The sequence below is a fragment of the Dryobates pubescens genome, chromosome 17 (assembly GCF_014839835.1).
Source record: "Dryobates pubescens isolate bDryPub1 chromosome 17, bDryPub1.pri, whole genome shotgun sequence".
NCBI lineage: Eukaryota > Metazoa > Chordata > Aves > Piciformes > Picidae > Dryobates > Dryobates pubescens.
Window position 1 is genome coordinate 7,452,159 of NC_071628.1, and position 16,702 is coordinate 7,468,860.

Sequence of the window (16,702 nt, forward strand, 5' to 3'; positions counted from 1 at the left end):
CCACCACTTCTATTTTACAGCATCCCACACACGTGCACCACTCTGCATTAACCCCTATTTCTGCATCTGTATTTCCAGTCCTGCCCAGTTAGTTTGAAGTATGGTTTGCTTCTGGCTTGGCATGAATGCCTGGGAGACCACAGTGACTGGAAGCTTCAGCATCAACTTGTGGGTTTACACCAACTTGGAGCTTTTTGGTTGCTGTTTTGCTGTAAGGAATGACTCAAACCTTACAAAAACTCACATCTACTGCCTGCTTCTGGGGAGAAAGAAATGTGGGGGTTTTTTTCTCCTGCAATGAATTCCAGGTGGAATTAGGACTTGACTGCACACAAGTAAATCCCAAGCATCCCTGCCCATGCAAGAGGCACTTCACAGCTTTCTGGGGGTCATAATCGAAGCTGCCTTTTATGTAAACGAAAATCTGTAAATGAAAAGCTGTACATGGGAGGTGGAAACAACAAATAACCTTCACCTGCCTGCCTGCTTCTAATTGCAGCAAAATATTGGCCTTCCCACATTAAAATTTCCTATTGCTGTTGATTTGACGTCCCTCTTTCTGCCTTGCAAATTATCGGGACCACGGTGAGTGAGCAAATGTTTAACAGTCATCTATTTATGTCCTGTGCCTTTGTTTCCTTGGAAACATTGTAAATGGAATATCAAATGTGATGGTTTCAGCTGATACGGTGATTTTAGAGAATCAGCCCTAAGCTCCTCTGATAGCCACGGGCTCAACGTATCTGATTAAATGGAAGGAGAAAGGCAGGGCTGGGAGGGGGGCACAGGGAGGAAGGACCCTGATGCGTGGCTCAACTGTGTCAACAAGAGCTGATTCTTGTGAGGACAGATGGCAGAAGGCAGGATTATGCCATCCAAAAGCTGTACTTGCAGCTCTGCACTAAGCAGATGTGTAGAAGGAGCAGCAGAGCTTCCTTCTGCCCCCTCAATGCAGGGATTATTTCCAGGCGGCCGCTGCGCATCTGGGCACCCAGGAGCAGCCAGGCTGGGCTGGCACACAAGTCCAGAACTGCATTAGATTTACCAGGCACAAGCAGCCCAGGAACAATGAAGAGTATTTAGACCCTGCTGCTTTCAAGCGTAGTGGGAAGGGACTGTCCACCTCTGCTCCACCCTGGTGAGACCCTACCTGCAGTAGTGTGTCCAGCTCTGAAGTCCTCAGCACAGGAGTGACATGGACCTGTTGGAGCAGGGCCAGAGGAGGCCCCAGCAATGGTGTGAGAGCAGAAACCCCTGTCCTCTGCTGTGAGGACAGGCTAAGAGAGCTCTGCTCTCACAGGCAGATGAAAAGCACTTGACCACTGGGACCTGGAGCTGGGCAGAACCTCAGACATCCCAGGTGCAGAGGTCCCAGGGCAGCTGGTAATGCTAGCAAGCAGTCAGGTCAAAATAAATTGCAGGTCAGGCAAAAATAAATAAATAAACTAAATTTCTGCAAAACGGACATGGCAGATAGCTGGAAACTTGTTTCAGGCTTTGAAAAGTTCCTTTTCCTTGAGCTTTACAAGGCTGTGTTTGGATGCACCATGCAATCAGAGCCTCAGCCATCCATCACTTAGGACCCACATTCCCTGAAACAATGAGCAGGCAATGGGGGTCAATAAAACAATAGGGGTCAAGAAAGCAAACGGAGTTTTGGTGATGCCTCTCAACCTGGGTAAGGAGCAGAAACCAAGCATGGAGAAGTTGGTAAGCAGAATGCCCAGCATCTAAACCCCAGCTTCAATAGACTAAGGGGTTTCTCTACCTGTTGGTCCCTGTAACACCCCCAACCAGATCTAGAAACAAGGCTGCTGACCTCCTGGCAAACCCCTGTGTGAGCCCTGGTAGCTGTGACGAGAAGAACAGGAGCTAGGAGTGAGCTACATGAGGCCCAGCGTCATCCCAGCTGACACCTCTGCTGGGCATCCATTTTCATCCTAATTACTGACAAATTCTTGCTGCCTTCACCCACCGCCTCGCTGCTGGGATGTGGAGGATGTGGTGTGGCGAGGTCAGCTTCGGTCCAGCAGCTTTCCCAGGTTTTGCCGCTTATTGTCTTTTTCTTAAGGGAGCTCAGACAAAAGGGAAAGATGGAGTTGCTGTGTGGGGAGGCACAGAGCGTCTGTGTGTCAGCCATCTCAAATATGCAGTGTCCTTTTATTTTTTCCCATCACCAGGGAAAAAAAAAAAATCTGTCACTTTGGGACATCTGCTGTTGGAAAACTTTCCTGTGAGTGCCAGACTGGCAGTGCCGTGAGCACGTCAGACGAGGCGAGATGCCAGAAGGCTTTCTGCTGGTCACCAAAGCCGCTCGGCGAGCAGAGGGCTCCATCACATCCCTGCACAATGCCCTGACAGGCATTGATGGAAATGGGGAGAGGAGCCGCTGCAGATTCACACCCGGCTGAGCCGAAACGGGAGGCCTCCGCTGCTCGAAAGCCCTGCTATTCCCAAGCTGTCTTCCCAGCTCATAGGCAATCACGATGACTGATCTGGCTGGGGTCAGGGGTCTGGGCCGGTGACCGGAGATCAGCTTTCCAAAGGCTCCTCTGAAAAGTCTGAGAACTGAAGGAAGCCTCTTCATCGATTCAGCAGCACAAAGAAGAAGAGGGGCCCATCTGGAAGGACATCAGCATGCGCGCACATGGACGCACAAAAGAGGGAGTGTGATGAAATTAGTGCAGAGAGCTGGCTGTGGCTGGCGGGGAGAAGAGCATTTTAAGTGCCAGCAGCCACAGAAGCACAGAATTGCCTAGACTGGGAAAGACCTCTCAGATCACCGAGTCCAGTCATTAACCTAATGCTGACGAGTCCTTGACTAAACCATATTGGTAAGCACTACACCTTCATGCCTCTCAGGTACCTTCAAGGATGGTGACTCTCCCACTGCCCTGGGTAAGCTGTTCCAATGCCTCATAACCCTTTCAGTGAAGAAATTTTTCCTAATATCCAGCCTAAACTCCCCTTGGAACAACTTGAGGACACATCCTCTTGTCTCATCAGCTGTTACTTGGTTGAACAGACCAACGCCCACCTGGCTGCAATCTCCTTTCAGGTACTTGCAGAGAGTAAGAAGGTTCCTCTCTGCTGAGCAGCTTCCCAGCCAGTCCTCCTCAAGCCTGTAGCATTGCCAGGGATTGTTGTGGCCAAAGCGCTGTTTGTGGTTGATGGTTTCCACATCTGTCCTAGTTTTAAGCAGCCCAAGAAGTGCAAGGAAAGCAAAGTTGTCCTGCAGTTTATTTAGGGAGGAATATTTTCCCTGATGAACACTGAACATTTGTGCCCCTTGAAGTGAGTCATTCCCAGAGCACTAAAACAAGTGCAAACCAGGGAGGAAGACTTCACAAAGGAGACAGTTCATAAGCAAAGGTCACCGAGGAGAGCAAATACCACCTGAGCTCAGGTTCTGCTGAGGCCTTTTTCCAGGGGAACAAATGAAGTCCCTTAATTACCATTTTGTAAATAAAATCTTCTTGGAAAATCAATATTTAGAGCCTGCCTTCTCTGAAGATGTTGGCCTTTGTTCCTTGCTATTACGGCAATATAAACCCCACAGTGTGATATACTTCTGGCTGAAAATTACCCCCTGAACCTGATTGGGTCAAGGGAAGAAAAGCAATAAAGCTTTCAGAGTAGTAATTTGGGTACTATTTCATGCTTCCTTGTAAATTTTGAAGTAATAACTTAGAAAGCATGATTTTACACAAGCCCTCAATTAAATTGGGCCACCCCTTCCTCCTGCAGTGAGACATCTGCTTTCAGGCCAAGCTGGTCATGCCAGGTGGGAATCATGCTGGAAATGCCTATTACACCTCTCAGGCATTTGGATCATGATTGATCCCCATCACCCCAGGAACAACACAGGCAAAACTGCATCTCTGATTAACAGAGAGGGACAGACCCTGTGGCTGCCAGACACAGGAATGGTTCCACCCAAGTCAAAAAGCCTCCATCGGCTTCTCCAGCCGAGAGCATGGCTGAGTGCGGCATCACCCTGACACCCATCGGCTCCATCAACCTGTGTGGCAAGGCAGCCCCATCAGCAGCTCCTTCAGTGATTTTTATTCACAGCTTTTAATGGCAAAGCCCACAATTCCCCATGCCTGAGCCTTCATGCATTTTTCATTAACAATTATCTGCTATCCCAGAACTGCTTTTGATTTTTGCTAATCATCGATTGGATATTTTGTTCCCACACAGCTGGCATTTTCAAAACATAACAACCACCTCTGGAGAGGGCACAGCAGAAGGCTGATCTTTAATGCTAATGTGACCAGAAACTGTCAACACATCAGGTGATGAGAATTCACATTGGAGGGACCACGAGGGAAGAGGTATTTATCGGAACCAACCCATGAGGTTTATTTTACTGTGCTCAAAGGCTGGAAGTTGCTTAGCAAATGATCATCTGACGTCATACCAGCAGCCACAACCAATCTGTCATGAATCCAGTCCTGAAGCTGCTGTCTCTCATTCTCAACAATGATGGACTTCTGGAATCCCCTGACCTTGAGGGTTTGCTCCTCTTGGGTTTGCTGTTGGAGAGACAGCATGGGGTGAGGTAGATGCCAGAGGACCCTTCTCAACTTTGTAAAGCAACAGTTTTGTGGCTGCCTCTTCCCATGGGCTGTGAGTTTGTACAGAAATGCTACTGCCTGCAGGAGCCATGCCTCAAGCTTGCAGGAGCAGAGCACGCACCATCTTCACCAGAAGGGTGGTGAGACACTGGAACAGGTTGCCCAGGGAGGTGGTGGAAGCCTCATCCCCAGATGTTTTTAAGGCCAGGCTGGATGTGGCTTTGGGCAACTTGATCTAATGGAGGGTATCCCTGCCCATGGCAGGGGGGTTGGAACTACATGATTCTTGGGGGTCCCTTCCAACCCTGACAATTCTGTGATCTTCTGCAGGTCTGGACCTCATTTCTAGCTGTGCTTGTTTATGTGAACGAAGTTGCTCCTAATGCTACATTTTGCAATCAATTAGCACCTGATATGATTTGGGATGATTTACTCCTTTTTTCCTGAAATATCCCTTTGGGGGCATTCAGACCTTTATTGCCATATTAAGCAGAGTTTTAATCCAAATGAATTTTCTAGGAAACCATGTAATCTAATTAAAAAGCTCATAGTGCAGTTTAGTGGCTTCATTACTAGTAGATTCAAGATCCATCTTTACAGGGACAAATATTTTCCAAGTGCAACAGACTGATAAATCCAAGGCATAATCACAAACTGATTCTGCCTGGAACTAAGTGGGTTACAGCTCTTAGTCGTGCCCATGAGGATGAAACAAAGGACAACTTGAGAAAGCTCAGAAAAAACCCCACCAGCCGTTGATCTGTTTCCTCTAATTTACAGAGCACCCAGCTCTGCTGTACCAGCGAGGGCATTTTTCAGGCTGACAGCTCTGGAAACCACCAGACGTGGCCACTTGCCTGAAGCTGGGGGTCAGAGTAGACCAAGCCTAGCGTGCAAGAAGCTGAAAGTTCAGCATGGTGGAGAACGATGGCCTTAGGGCTCAGCTTTACAATCGCGTTACTATGGCTTGAGAAGATGCCACGTGTCAGCTGAGCCCCGGTAACCGGCGGAGCTGCCCCAGCCTGTGCCAGATGCGATGTAATCTGATCACTGAGCTCGCAGAGGAAAAGGCTGATGCTAAATTGCATTAAATGGTTCCCATAAGAAAACGATTACAGCGATGCTCACCAAGGCGCAGCTCATGTGGATGTGTAGCGCAGCTCCAGGAGACACAACCACGACCAAAGACCTTCTTTTTACCTTCCTCCACCAGTGAAGAGGAATGATTTCCTAGGTAAGACATCTTGGTGCGATGCAAAGCTGGACTCAGTGTGAGTTTTATCATGGATTTAATGACGGCTTGCACAGTCTTCAGTCACTTCTGACTGCTTCCTGGTCAGATGCACTAATTTCCCTTCTGTTTCTGCTCTGTTCATATCCTAAGGGCAGGCATGCCTCAGAAGCCCATGCAATGAACTAGACCATCAGCCTGATTGTACTCAGCACTGGTGAAGCCACACCCTGAATCCTGGTTTCAGCTTTGGGCCTTGCATTCCAAGAAGGACATTGAGGTGCTGGAGCATGTCCAGAGAAGGGCAACAAAGCTGGTGAAGAGTCTAGAGAACAAATCTTGCAAGAAGTGATGAGAGAAGTGGGACTGTTTAGTCTAGAGAAGAGGAGGATGAGGGGAGACCTACAATTGCCTGAAAGGAGGTTGGCGTGAGGCAGGGGTTGGTCTCTTTTCCCTGGTATCACGAATGAGAGGAAATGGCCTGGAATTGTGCCAGGGGAGGTTTAGGCTGGATCTGAGGAAAAATTTCCTTCCTGCAGGAGTGGTCAGGCATTGGAACAGGCTGCCCAGGGAGGTGGTAGAGTCACTGTCCCTGGAGGTGTTCAAGAAACGTGTGGACAAGGCACTTTGGGACATGGTTTAATGGCCACAGTGGTGTTAGGTTGACAGTTGGACCTGATGATCTTAGAGGTCTTTTCCAACAAAAATCATTCTATGATACTATGATTTTTTGATTGAGTGTCACCTGTTTGTGAACACACAAAGCTCTCTGAAGCTCTAAAAACTTCCAGCCAGGACAAAACCTCTATTGACCTCTACTTATCTGCCTCTTGCAATGCAAATCCTTCATTCTTTCATGTAACAAAGCTTTAAAAGAGCCTCAAACATCAAAACAGAAAGACAGATTATAGAGAAATGTAGAAAAACAAAATCTCAGTTTTGACTTGAGGAACAAGCCATGGTAGCCACATAGCACTTCCCAACAGCCTAAACTGTCCAGACCCTTCAGCAAGGGTCATGCATCATAAGGTGCATTTCTTCACACACAGAGCAGCTATATGACACCATAGAGCAGAAATCCCCACCAATAACTGAGGTTTCCAGAACAAGTGTTATTATTTTTCAGCACATTGTTCCATGCTATTTCCATAGAAACTATGTTGTCAACTTGTAATTTCCACACTAAGTGCATCCCACTGCATCATTTCCCCAGCACAAACATCCCCATCCCCTTGCATGAAAATGCAGTTATTTAGTACTCAAGAGAAAATGCTCTTCCCTGGTGAGATAAGAGGCTGAAGTTTAGTGAAATTCAGCTTCCATGCAAATATTATTTCAAATGTATTTGCATTTGCACACCCACTCAGGTAAATGTTCAGGGGTTCAAGCATGGCTCTTTCACTGGGCAGCAAGTGTGGTCCCTGCCAACTCCAGGGACAATATCTGGTCCTTTCAGAAATACCCAGATGATGATCAGACTGAAGATAAACTTTTACTAGGTTCCTGCACCATCAGGCCAAGTCTAACACTGATGTCCTGATACAACAAAGCATGAATCACTGAAATGAAAGCCTGCAAAGCACAGCTGGTAGGACTGGAGCAGTGTTTTAGTATATCAAAGGCCAAGATGAATCCACAGACCTGCTTCTGGACATTACCACCTTCACATTAGCTCTTTCTGATGCAGAAAGCAAGCCAACGTATCTCCCACTTCCCTTTTCTACTGGAGTCCAAAAAAGGGCTTTAAATTCAACCCACCTAGCCTGCTAAAGCCAAGCTGCCTCTAAAGCAGGGCTGCAATCTCTCTAGGTCACTCATGCCCATCTTGGCCCCAAGCACATTACCCATTGCCCAGTACAACAGAGCTGTGGTGAAAGCAGGGCTTGCACAGCTCACCAGAACAAGCTGCAGAGCCCACTGCTCTCTGCCAGCCTTTAGCAAACAGTGCAAAATGAGGTACTGCACCCCACATCTGCCCCAGATCTGCTGTTGGCACAAAAGCTGATGCCTGTGTGAGCCAGTTTGCTCTTTGCCCAAGAAGTAAACCTCTAGGGACAGCTATTTTTAGACCATCAGTCCTCTGTGCTTGGGAATGGCACAACCCAGCTGAAGGTCTCACACAGCTCTCCACCCCACACTGCAGTGCCAGCAGCCAGCACAACAGGACTTACCTGTTGTTATTCTTCAGCTTAATGTGGTCACTGGTCTCCAGGATCTGCCCATTCCTCAGCCAAGTGATCTGTGGGGGTGGTTCCCCTTGAGCCACACATGTGAAGATGGCAGTAGTCCCCACAGGCCTGGAAATGGACTGGGGATGCTGCACAAACTCTGCGGGGGCTGAAAGGAGGAAGGAGAAGAAGGGTGAGAAAAGTCATGATGATCCCACTTGTGATCACAGCTTGAGCTTCAGTAAGCTTCCTCTGCCTGGGAATGAGATCCTTGGCCAACCCACAGCACAGGCAGGAGGTAACTATTGTTTGGATGGTGTGTCTGTAATCAATTGGTCATCCATCTTGGCAGTTATGGCTTCACAGAAGGCACCTGAAGGTCAGCTCAGTACTTTATGGAGAGTGAAGTGAGCTCTGCAGGGTTCAGGCAAACAGCATCAAGATGTAAGCTCCCTCACTTCTCCCTGGCCTCCTACTGAAAGCAACCCCCAATGCTGCAAAATAATCCACATCTGACAAAGGTTATTGAAAACTGCATCCTGCCTGTTAGGGGAGCAGGCTGGGAGGTCAGCAGTCTCTGGTCACTTGCACACATGTAGAATGGAAAACATACTCATAACCCTTCAGAGCATGTGGCACCATGCAGGGCCATCACGATATAAATACCAGATTTGCTGCAGACTCTCCTGGTAGCAATAGCCTGGGAGGACTTTTTCACCCTCGGGGTCCTGCCAAGCCTAGCAGAAGACTCCACCATGCCTGTAACTGCTGCTCGCTCTGTAACCACATGTTTTCACCTTTAACAATAACGGTTTTAAATGGAAAGTGATTTCCCCCCTTCCAGCAGCTCAAAATAGATTTGAAATCATTTATCAGAGTAAACCAGCACATCAGGCTACAGAAAGCAGGGCCTGAGAGACACTAGTGAGTTGATTTGAGCAGTTACGCTTCAAAGGGCGAGGTGACAAATATACTCCATGATGCTGCTGAAACCTAAAATCAGGTGGAACCAGCAGCAAACAGATAAGAGACACAGGCCCATAACGAATTTACCCACCAGTGTCATGTAACAGATGTCTGGTGTCAAATTCTTCCGACACAAGCAAGATTATCCAGGGAGACACGCTTGGTGCCACTCACTGCCATCTCCTAAGCCTGGGGTTGGTGGGCTCTGCCACCAGCAGAGATGCTCAGACGAGAGAAAGAACCAAAGTGATCCAGCAAAACATGTTGAGGAGTGGTCACGCTGCAGGTGGGAGCACAGAATGCTGGATGTGACCTCTGGAGATCATCTAGTACAACCATCCTGTTAAAGCAGGGTCACCTAGAGCAAGTTGCACAGGATCATGTCCAGGTGGGTTTTGAAAGTCTCCAGAGAAAGAGACTCCACAACTTGTTTGGGCAAGCCTAGTCCAGTGCTGCAGTACCCCCATAATAAGGAAGTTATTCCTTAAGTTGCAAGAGCAGAGCCTTGAGGTTCATGACCAAAAAAACCCAACAGGTTTGCTGCAGGGATAAAGCTCTTCCCCAACTGCCTCCATGCAAAGGAAGAGCATTGCTCCTGCTGCAACGAGACCAAAGCACAGTCCAAGATGTCTGTAGGAGCAAAGTTCTGCACATTACAAGTTCTGCAAGCAGAAAGACACAGGAATTCACTGATGAGCCCTGTCTGCCTCCAAGGAGCCCCCTCTTTCATTTTCAATAATCAAAGGGAAGTGGAGCATGGCAGGTCTGACTTATGTTAGCGGTGGGGGGTGTCCGCCGGCAGAGTTTACTGTCAGGCCACTTCTGCCACTGCTCAGGTCTACTAATGAACCTGATCTCAACAACCTAATGGGCACGTATTTCCAGAACCTCCTGCTAAACTTCCCCGGGTGCAAATCGATCCCTTGTCCTTTCATTTCCCTCCTCCATTTCTCCCCCTCTAGACTTATAAATTAAAATAAAATTCGGGATAGATTCAATAAAAGTTGGAAGCAGGGAGAAACAGGAGGGAACCCCCCCCCCCCCCCCATCCCTGCAGTGAATGGTCCCTTTGTGGTGTGCAATGAGAGCATTAGAGACTTGATTTTCAAGACTTACTTAACTTCCCGCCTCCTGCTTTGTGCTGGCTGTTTTGCAGGAGCAATTACTTTGCAAGTGGCTGTGCACCTCCCTGCTTTCATCTGGGCTCCCGAGTTGCACCCGCGCTGCTCGCAGGTGCAAACCCGCGATGCCAAGGAAGGGCACAGCCATCTTCCAAGCTTCATTAAAGATCCTGCTGCTTGGCTCTCTGCCTCCCCTCCCCACGTTGCCAAATCTCAAACCCGCCGCTTGTTCCAGCAGGAGCAAAGTTTAAATATGGAAAGAAGCACCCGGCGTGAGCCCTCCGGAGCCGCCAGCTCCCCTTATCCTCCCTTATTAGCCCGTGTCAAGAGGGAGTAATTGGAGCGGTGTCGCGTGTGACTCGGGGCAGCCAACGTGCAGCTGCGGCCGCTGGCTCACTGCCAGTGATGCTATTCAGGACTGTGGCCCCTCGGGTTCCTGCTCCCCTCTGCTGTCCCTCCTAAACACAACCAGATCAAAACCCCAGTCCCTGGTTAACTTGCTTAAACTCTCGGGGGAGCAGGCAGCCACTCCTTCAAACTCTGCTGTGCCAAGGTGTCCTTTCTCGGTGGCACCCCTTGCTGCAAATCACAGGATGCTCTTCCACTGCTCCTGCTCCTCCTGGTTTTCTCCACACATCGCTCAGTCACATTTAGGTTTCACCCTGCTCCCTTTGGGGCAGATGGACTCACAGTGTGGAGGTGCAACAGCAGAAATCCATGGAATTAAAAAGTTTCTTCTCCACATCACCAGCTTCTGACATCAGAGAAAGGGCATGGTGTGGCATCACCAGAGTCTTAACACAGGGGCATAGAATAACAGAATCATTTGGTTGGAAAAGACCTTTAAGATCATTGAGTCCAACCATTAAAGTCCAACCACTGCTACAAGGACATGTCCCTCTGCTACTCCAGACCAGGGTGCACCCAGCCTGGTGTTCCCAGGCAGAGTGCCCTCAGGTGGATACTGGTGTGTGGTCTAGGGGTGAATAGCTCATTTCCTGGAGAGAAGATCATCTGTTCTCCTCCCACATCCTCTCCCTGCCCTTTCAAATGATTTTGACAGGGACAGGGAGTTTTCCACCTCTGGCCCTGGCTTAGCAGGAGGGGAGTAGAAGCAAAGCCTTGCCTTCAGTCAAGCCCTGTCTTCAGCCAAGCCCTCCACCAGACTCATCTTCCATAATTAACAGAGCATCTTGTCAGTGCTCATCTCAGAGGCACAGTGGCCTCTCCTTCTTCCACACTACATGCCAAGAGGCCATCATGGGTGGCAAGAAGAAGCACTTCTAAGCCCTCCATGAAGATTTTAACAAAGATGGTAACGAAGATCACTGTTATGAGCAGAGGATTAAAAGCTGGCAAAGACGAGTGTGCAGGATCCAGCCCTAGCTTATGAAGTATGAAGAAATCAGAGCATTGATTATTCAGGACTTAATGGGAGGGAGGAGACCATGCAGTTTTAATGAATATTTAAAGGCATGACATTAGTATCCAAAAGCAGTTACAATACCCCCCCAGAATCATTAACGAAGTGCTTCAATAGCTATTACTGTGCTCAGCAAACTGTGAGAGCATGAAGATGCATCACAACAGCAGGTTGTAACAGGAGACGTGGACGGGTTCCATCTCTTTAGGTACAGGCTGGAGCTCTGCAGCAGTGCTCACATGTCACCTACCACTATACTTATAGCAGGATGCTCATGAGGGCTCAGGCACACCAACTCACTCCAGCAACCCAACAGATGAGATCTCAGTGCCCATTTGTCACTGCATAGGAGCTTTCCTTCAGAAAGCAAGGAAAACATGGGCAGGAAGGAGAGTGCTCCGTGGGGCACTGTGAGCCATGCAGCATCTACTGAAGCTGCTTTTGCAACTTAAATCTATGGCTAAGCTCGAGGACAACCGAAATGTCACAGAGCCAAGCCTAAACCACAGCAACTGGAATGCATCTGCTGCTGAATTGAACCCTGCAGCCAAGGCTGGCAATGCCAGCCAGCAAGACCCACAGAAGGAACATGAGGACACAGAGCAGCAGCCGGGTCTGCTGGACCAAGCAGCGCTGCCCAGTTCTGCCAGCAGCAAGCAAGGCGAACAAGGCAGCCATTGTCGGCAGAGCCTTCAGAAACATGTCCTTAAGATGGGTACTCATTTATGAGATGGGATCTCATTTTTCTGCATAGCTTTCAGGAGGAAATGAAGCGTGGAGTGGAGAACACTGGTGACCATCTGGCCATTCACAGCCCATCAGTTTGTTATGACACCAAACACATAATAAAGCACAAAAGATTGCACAGGAGGTAGAGAGAAAGCGCTTTGATATATATTTTTTTCTTTTGCCTTCTCCTGCAGCCTGCTCTTCCCTTGCACCACACGCAAGCACAGCCTCTGTTGCAGCCGGCGACGCATTCGTTCGGCCCTTCCACAACTCCCCCCGTGAGACTTTCATTGGCAGCCCGGCACAAAGCAATATTCAAATGGCTGCGCCAGGATCTGAAGAGAAAATGGAAACTTTCTTCTGTGAGAACCTTACAAAAGAGATCAAAGGAGCCTAAATGGCCAGGGGAGGGCAGGGAGGGAGGGAGCGGGGGATCAACGCCTTCTCCTCTGAAGGGAGGAGGAATTCCCAGGAAGATAATCAGATGATCTGAAGGAGAGGCTGCAATGAGAAAGGACATTACTGCTGGAGCAAGAGCAGAGCCCTGCGCTGGGACACCTCTGCCCACGTGGCAGCGGTGATGGGGACAAGGACCACAACGGGCAGCAGGAGGGAGGATGTGGTCTCAGTCCCAGCCTCCTGCTAACTCCTTGCCTTACAACAGGAAACATCGCTCTTTCTCCTCCAGTTTCCCACCTATAAAACTTGCCTCCTTCAAAAGATGAGGGGCAGGTTAATTTGTGCCTCCACGCACTTCAAGGGCCCCCGTATAAAGGCAGCAAGTACCTGGCCTGGCGTGCTTTGAGGACACTGTATTGTCCTAGCGCTGTGCTAACTTCCTCTCCAGCCAGGCTTTTGATAGCCTGCTCTTTGCTTTTATTCTCCTTACGGATGTAATTTGCATTGCTGACATCTTGACAAAGATAAAACCCACGGTCTCCCATGTCAGTCATTATCGCTGTTTTCTTCCCAGACAAACCTGAACAGCAATCATTTGTACCTCTCAGCTGGAAAATTCAGGCAAAATGAGATTCAGAGGAAGGAAAAGCTGCTTCCAGAGGGAGGGTAAGCAAACCTGGGATGAGCCCAGCTGCTTGGAAAGGGCCTGCCATGAGCTTCCCCAGGGAACAACAGCCCTCTGAAAAATATGAAGCATTTTATGGGTGAGGAACACAAGTAGGGGTCCTGGCCACTGCAGCTCATGCCTAAAGACTTCAATGACACACTGGCCATGCCTCTCCATATCACTGCCAACTTCTCTGCTAATGCTGAACACAAGAGCAACCAACCCCCTTCCAAAGTGAGGCTGGGCTCCAATGGGTCCTGCAGTTACCATTTTAGGGACAAATTTTCATCATGGTTCACCAGCTGAAAACTCACAGTGATTCAACCCCAGATGAACTCCTGCAATAGCCCATCTGCCCAGGAGCTGATATTCCAGCCTCCAAAGGAACTGAGAACTGCTTATCTGTAGTGATAAGAAGTTGCTCTACCTTCCCCCCCCTTATCCAGTTGCTAAAAGGAGCAATCAACAGTGTTCAAAAGCTGCATTTTTGCAACTTCAGGGCTTTTCCAAGTAATTTATCTTGGCTCTGCCTGCCTCATAGCATTTGGATTTAGCAGACCTCTGCTACATGGAGCATGTGCAGAGCTGTCCTGCAGCAGCTTGAATGGATTTCTATCAGTACAGCAAGGCTGTTCTCAAAACCTTGAGTTTCACAACAAGAGAACTCACAGGTGTGCCCAACATCAGGCAGCTGGGAGGTCCCCTTGTTGCACTGCTCACCCAAAAATCCAACAGCAAAAGAAATAGTGAGTTTTCATAGGATCATATAATCATCTCAGTTGGAAAGGTCCTTCAAGTTCAGGGATTCCAACCATTGCCTAACTCTGCCAAGTCTGGTGCTAAATCATGGCCCTCAGCACCACATCTCTGCAGCTTTTATACAACTCTAGGGATGTGAATTCAACCACTTCCCTCGGGAGCCTGTTCAAGAACCCTTCCAGTGAAGAGGTTTCTTCTAATATCCAACCCTGAACCTCCCCTGGTGCAACTTGAGGCCATTTCCTCTCAGCCTATTACTTGTTACTAGGGAGAAGACAGTGACACCTATCTCAGTCCAACCTTCTTTCAAGTAGATGTAGAGAGCAAGAAGGTCTACCCTTAACCTCTTTTTCTCCAGACAAAACCACTCCAGTTCCCTCAGCCACTCCTCACAAGGCCTGTTCTTCAGACCCTTCACCACCTTTGTTGCCCTTCTCAAAGAGCAACCATTGCTGTTTCACCTCCTCTCATGTCTGACTCTGGGAGTCAGGAGGCAGCAGCAGCCCTGTAAAAGCACTTTTCTACATTGCTCCTCGCTGCTCCCAAGGCAAAGGGGAAAAGGGATGCCAGCAACCAGGGACCACAGCTGCTGTGGAAGCGGTGCAGGGCCAGATCACGGCCAGTGACTCCTGGGACCTGTCAGGTGAGCATCAGGGCTGGAGCAGGGCACTTTCCCCATCACCAGCATGAAAGGTTCAATTAGCTGGCTCCGGCAGGAGGTGTGTAATTTTAGATTCAGGATATCATCAGTCAATAGTTAATGAGTGAACTGATGAGAGTGCGAGATGCTTTAAGTGGACTAGCTTGAAGAGGAGGTGAGTGCCTGTAATCAGGGGCGGATTACTGCCATTCAGAGCACGCTGCCAGCTGGGTTTGCCTGCTGAAATACTTGCCTGGTTCCCCTCACCATGGAGACTGGTTGCATGGAGCATGTGGAGGGGATTTGTTTGGTTTCTCGAGTGCTGATCTCTGCCCAGGGCTGAATCACCTTTCACAAGTGGCATTTCAGGACAGTTGCTGCAGGGAAGGGGAATGACCTGTATCTCCTGGGCCTGGTCCCCAAAGGGTGCTTTACTTATGTGGTGGCAAGGGGCTCAGATACAGAGTTGACTGCAAAGAAAACAGTCTTGATGACATTTTGGTAATGGTTTTAGGCTTACTGGTGCCATTTCAGATGGACAGAAATACTCTGTGACTGATTCCCACTCCTGAGTATCACTGCAGGAGTGGTACCTATCATGCAGAGGGGTCCAGTATGAGAACACTACCCGTGTCTCCATATCACAAAGGACCATGCAGGGGTGAGAGATGAATCTGGCTGATTAATTCAGGCCAGGCTTTCTGCTGAGATCTACAAATATGATAACGAGTAACAAGTAGTGTCTGTTAAGCCAAATAGATGCCTGTGATGGGGTGAGAAACCACTGCAAGCCATGCAGCTGGGGCCTCAGTTGAATGTTGAGTTGCCACTCATCTGTGTGGGACACAAAGACATACACCCATCAGGAAAACCACGCATCTAGAAAAGAAGTTCTTTGTCTGATACCATCAGAGAAGCAAAGTCAGAATCTGTCCAACCCAACACAGTGCCCAGGCCACACACAGAGCCTATGCAGAAGGCATCAGCACAACCCAAGGCCCATGTTTGCTCACCTTGCACAACAAGCCTGCCCTGTGCGGTCCTTCGCACTCGAGTGCCGGGCTTGTTGGCGGCGCACACGTAGATGCCGGAATGCTGCACGGTGAGGTCAGAGATCATCAGATTTCCTGTCCCCAGCACCTGGATCCCCTCCACGCCAATGGGGCGACCATCTGAAAGAAGGGGAAAAAGTTGAGTGGATAACTGGTAAGGTAAGAAGGCAGCTGGATCTTTAAGCCAGGTTCTCTGGGCCACAGCCCTCAGTGAGGTCCAGCTAAGAACTTCTGGAGTGGTGCCACGCTCTGTCACTGGGATTTGCCAAGTAAAGTCAGTGTGTTTTAGCTGATGTTCTTAGCAGAAATGCCTTCTGGTGAAACCCAAGATTTTCAGGTGTGTGCCCAAAACCACTCTTCGTGCTGCTTGAAAAACCAAGGTACCATCACAGGACATGTGAAAGCTTTCAGCCATGTGTTCAGATCAAGATGACGTGCCCAGGACACTTTTCAGCTGAACAGTTAAACCAAGTGAGACTGACCAGGAATCCAACCAACTCAAAGACTGTTCCAAACAGAGATGCTCTGGGAACAAGATCAGCTTTAGATCCCTGATGCACTCTCCCAGCTTCCAGCAATTTATGACTTGGGGATTTCCTGAGTCAGAAGTCATGCCTTTTTGCTTGCTAACCCTTGTATTTTATGCCTTAGGAAACTACATGAACACTGGATTTTCAATTCCTTAGCTCTAGAACACACAATAGTTCAGGGCCAAGGAGCCAAGCTCTGAGCTGGTGGTTAGATCTGCTGAGCTGCTCCAGCTTGGGAGGGCAATTGGAAAGGGCTGTCTTCATCCTGGGTGCTAGGTCTGAGGTATGCTGGCAGGAGAGCAGTGATGTTCCTGAAAACCAGACCTGAGCTCCAGCAAAAAGTCTTCAAAACTGAAGTGCTTAAGGTGAAATAATTCAGTATCCAGGAATCCACCTTTCCTCCACAAAGGCAGTTTTCACTGGAAGATTCCCAGCCA

General features: G+C 48.9%; 1 protein-coding gene across 1 annotated transcript in view; it reads right to left on the bottom strand.

The window, feature by feature from the left end:
* The window catches only part of IGDCC3 (immunoglobulin superfamily DCC subclass member 3), a 109,307-nt gene that overhangs the window by 11,033 nt on the left and 81,572 nt on the right, over window positions 1-16,702 (bottom strand). The window contains exons 6-7 of the mRNA XM_054169042.1: window positions 15,697-15,855; window positions 7,983-8,148 (exon numbers count right to left, since the gene is read on the bottom strand). Coding sequence (XP_054025017.1) covers window positions 7,983-8,148; window positions 15,697-15,855 — 325 coding nt within the window. The remainder of the gene's footprint in view (window positions 1-7,982; window positions 8,149-15,696; window positions 15,856-16,702) is intronic.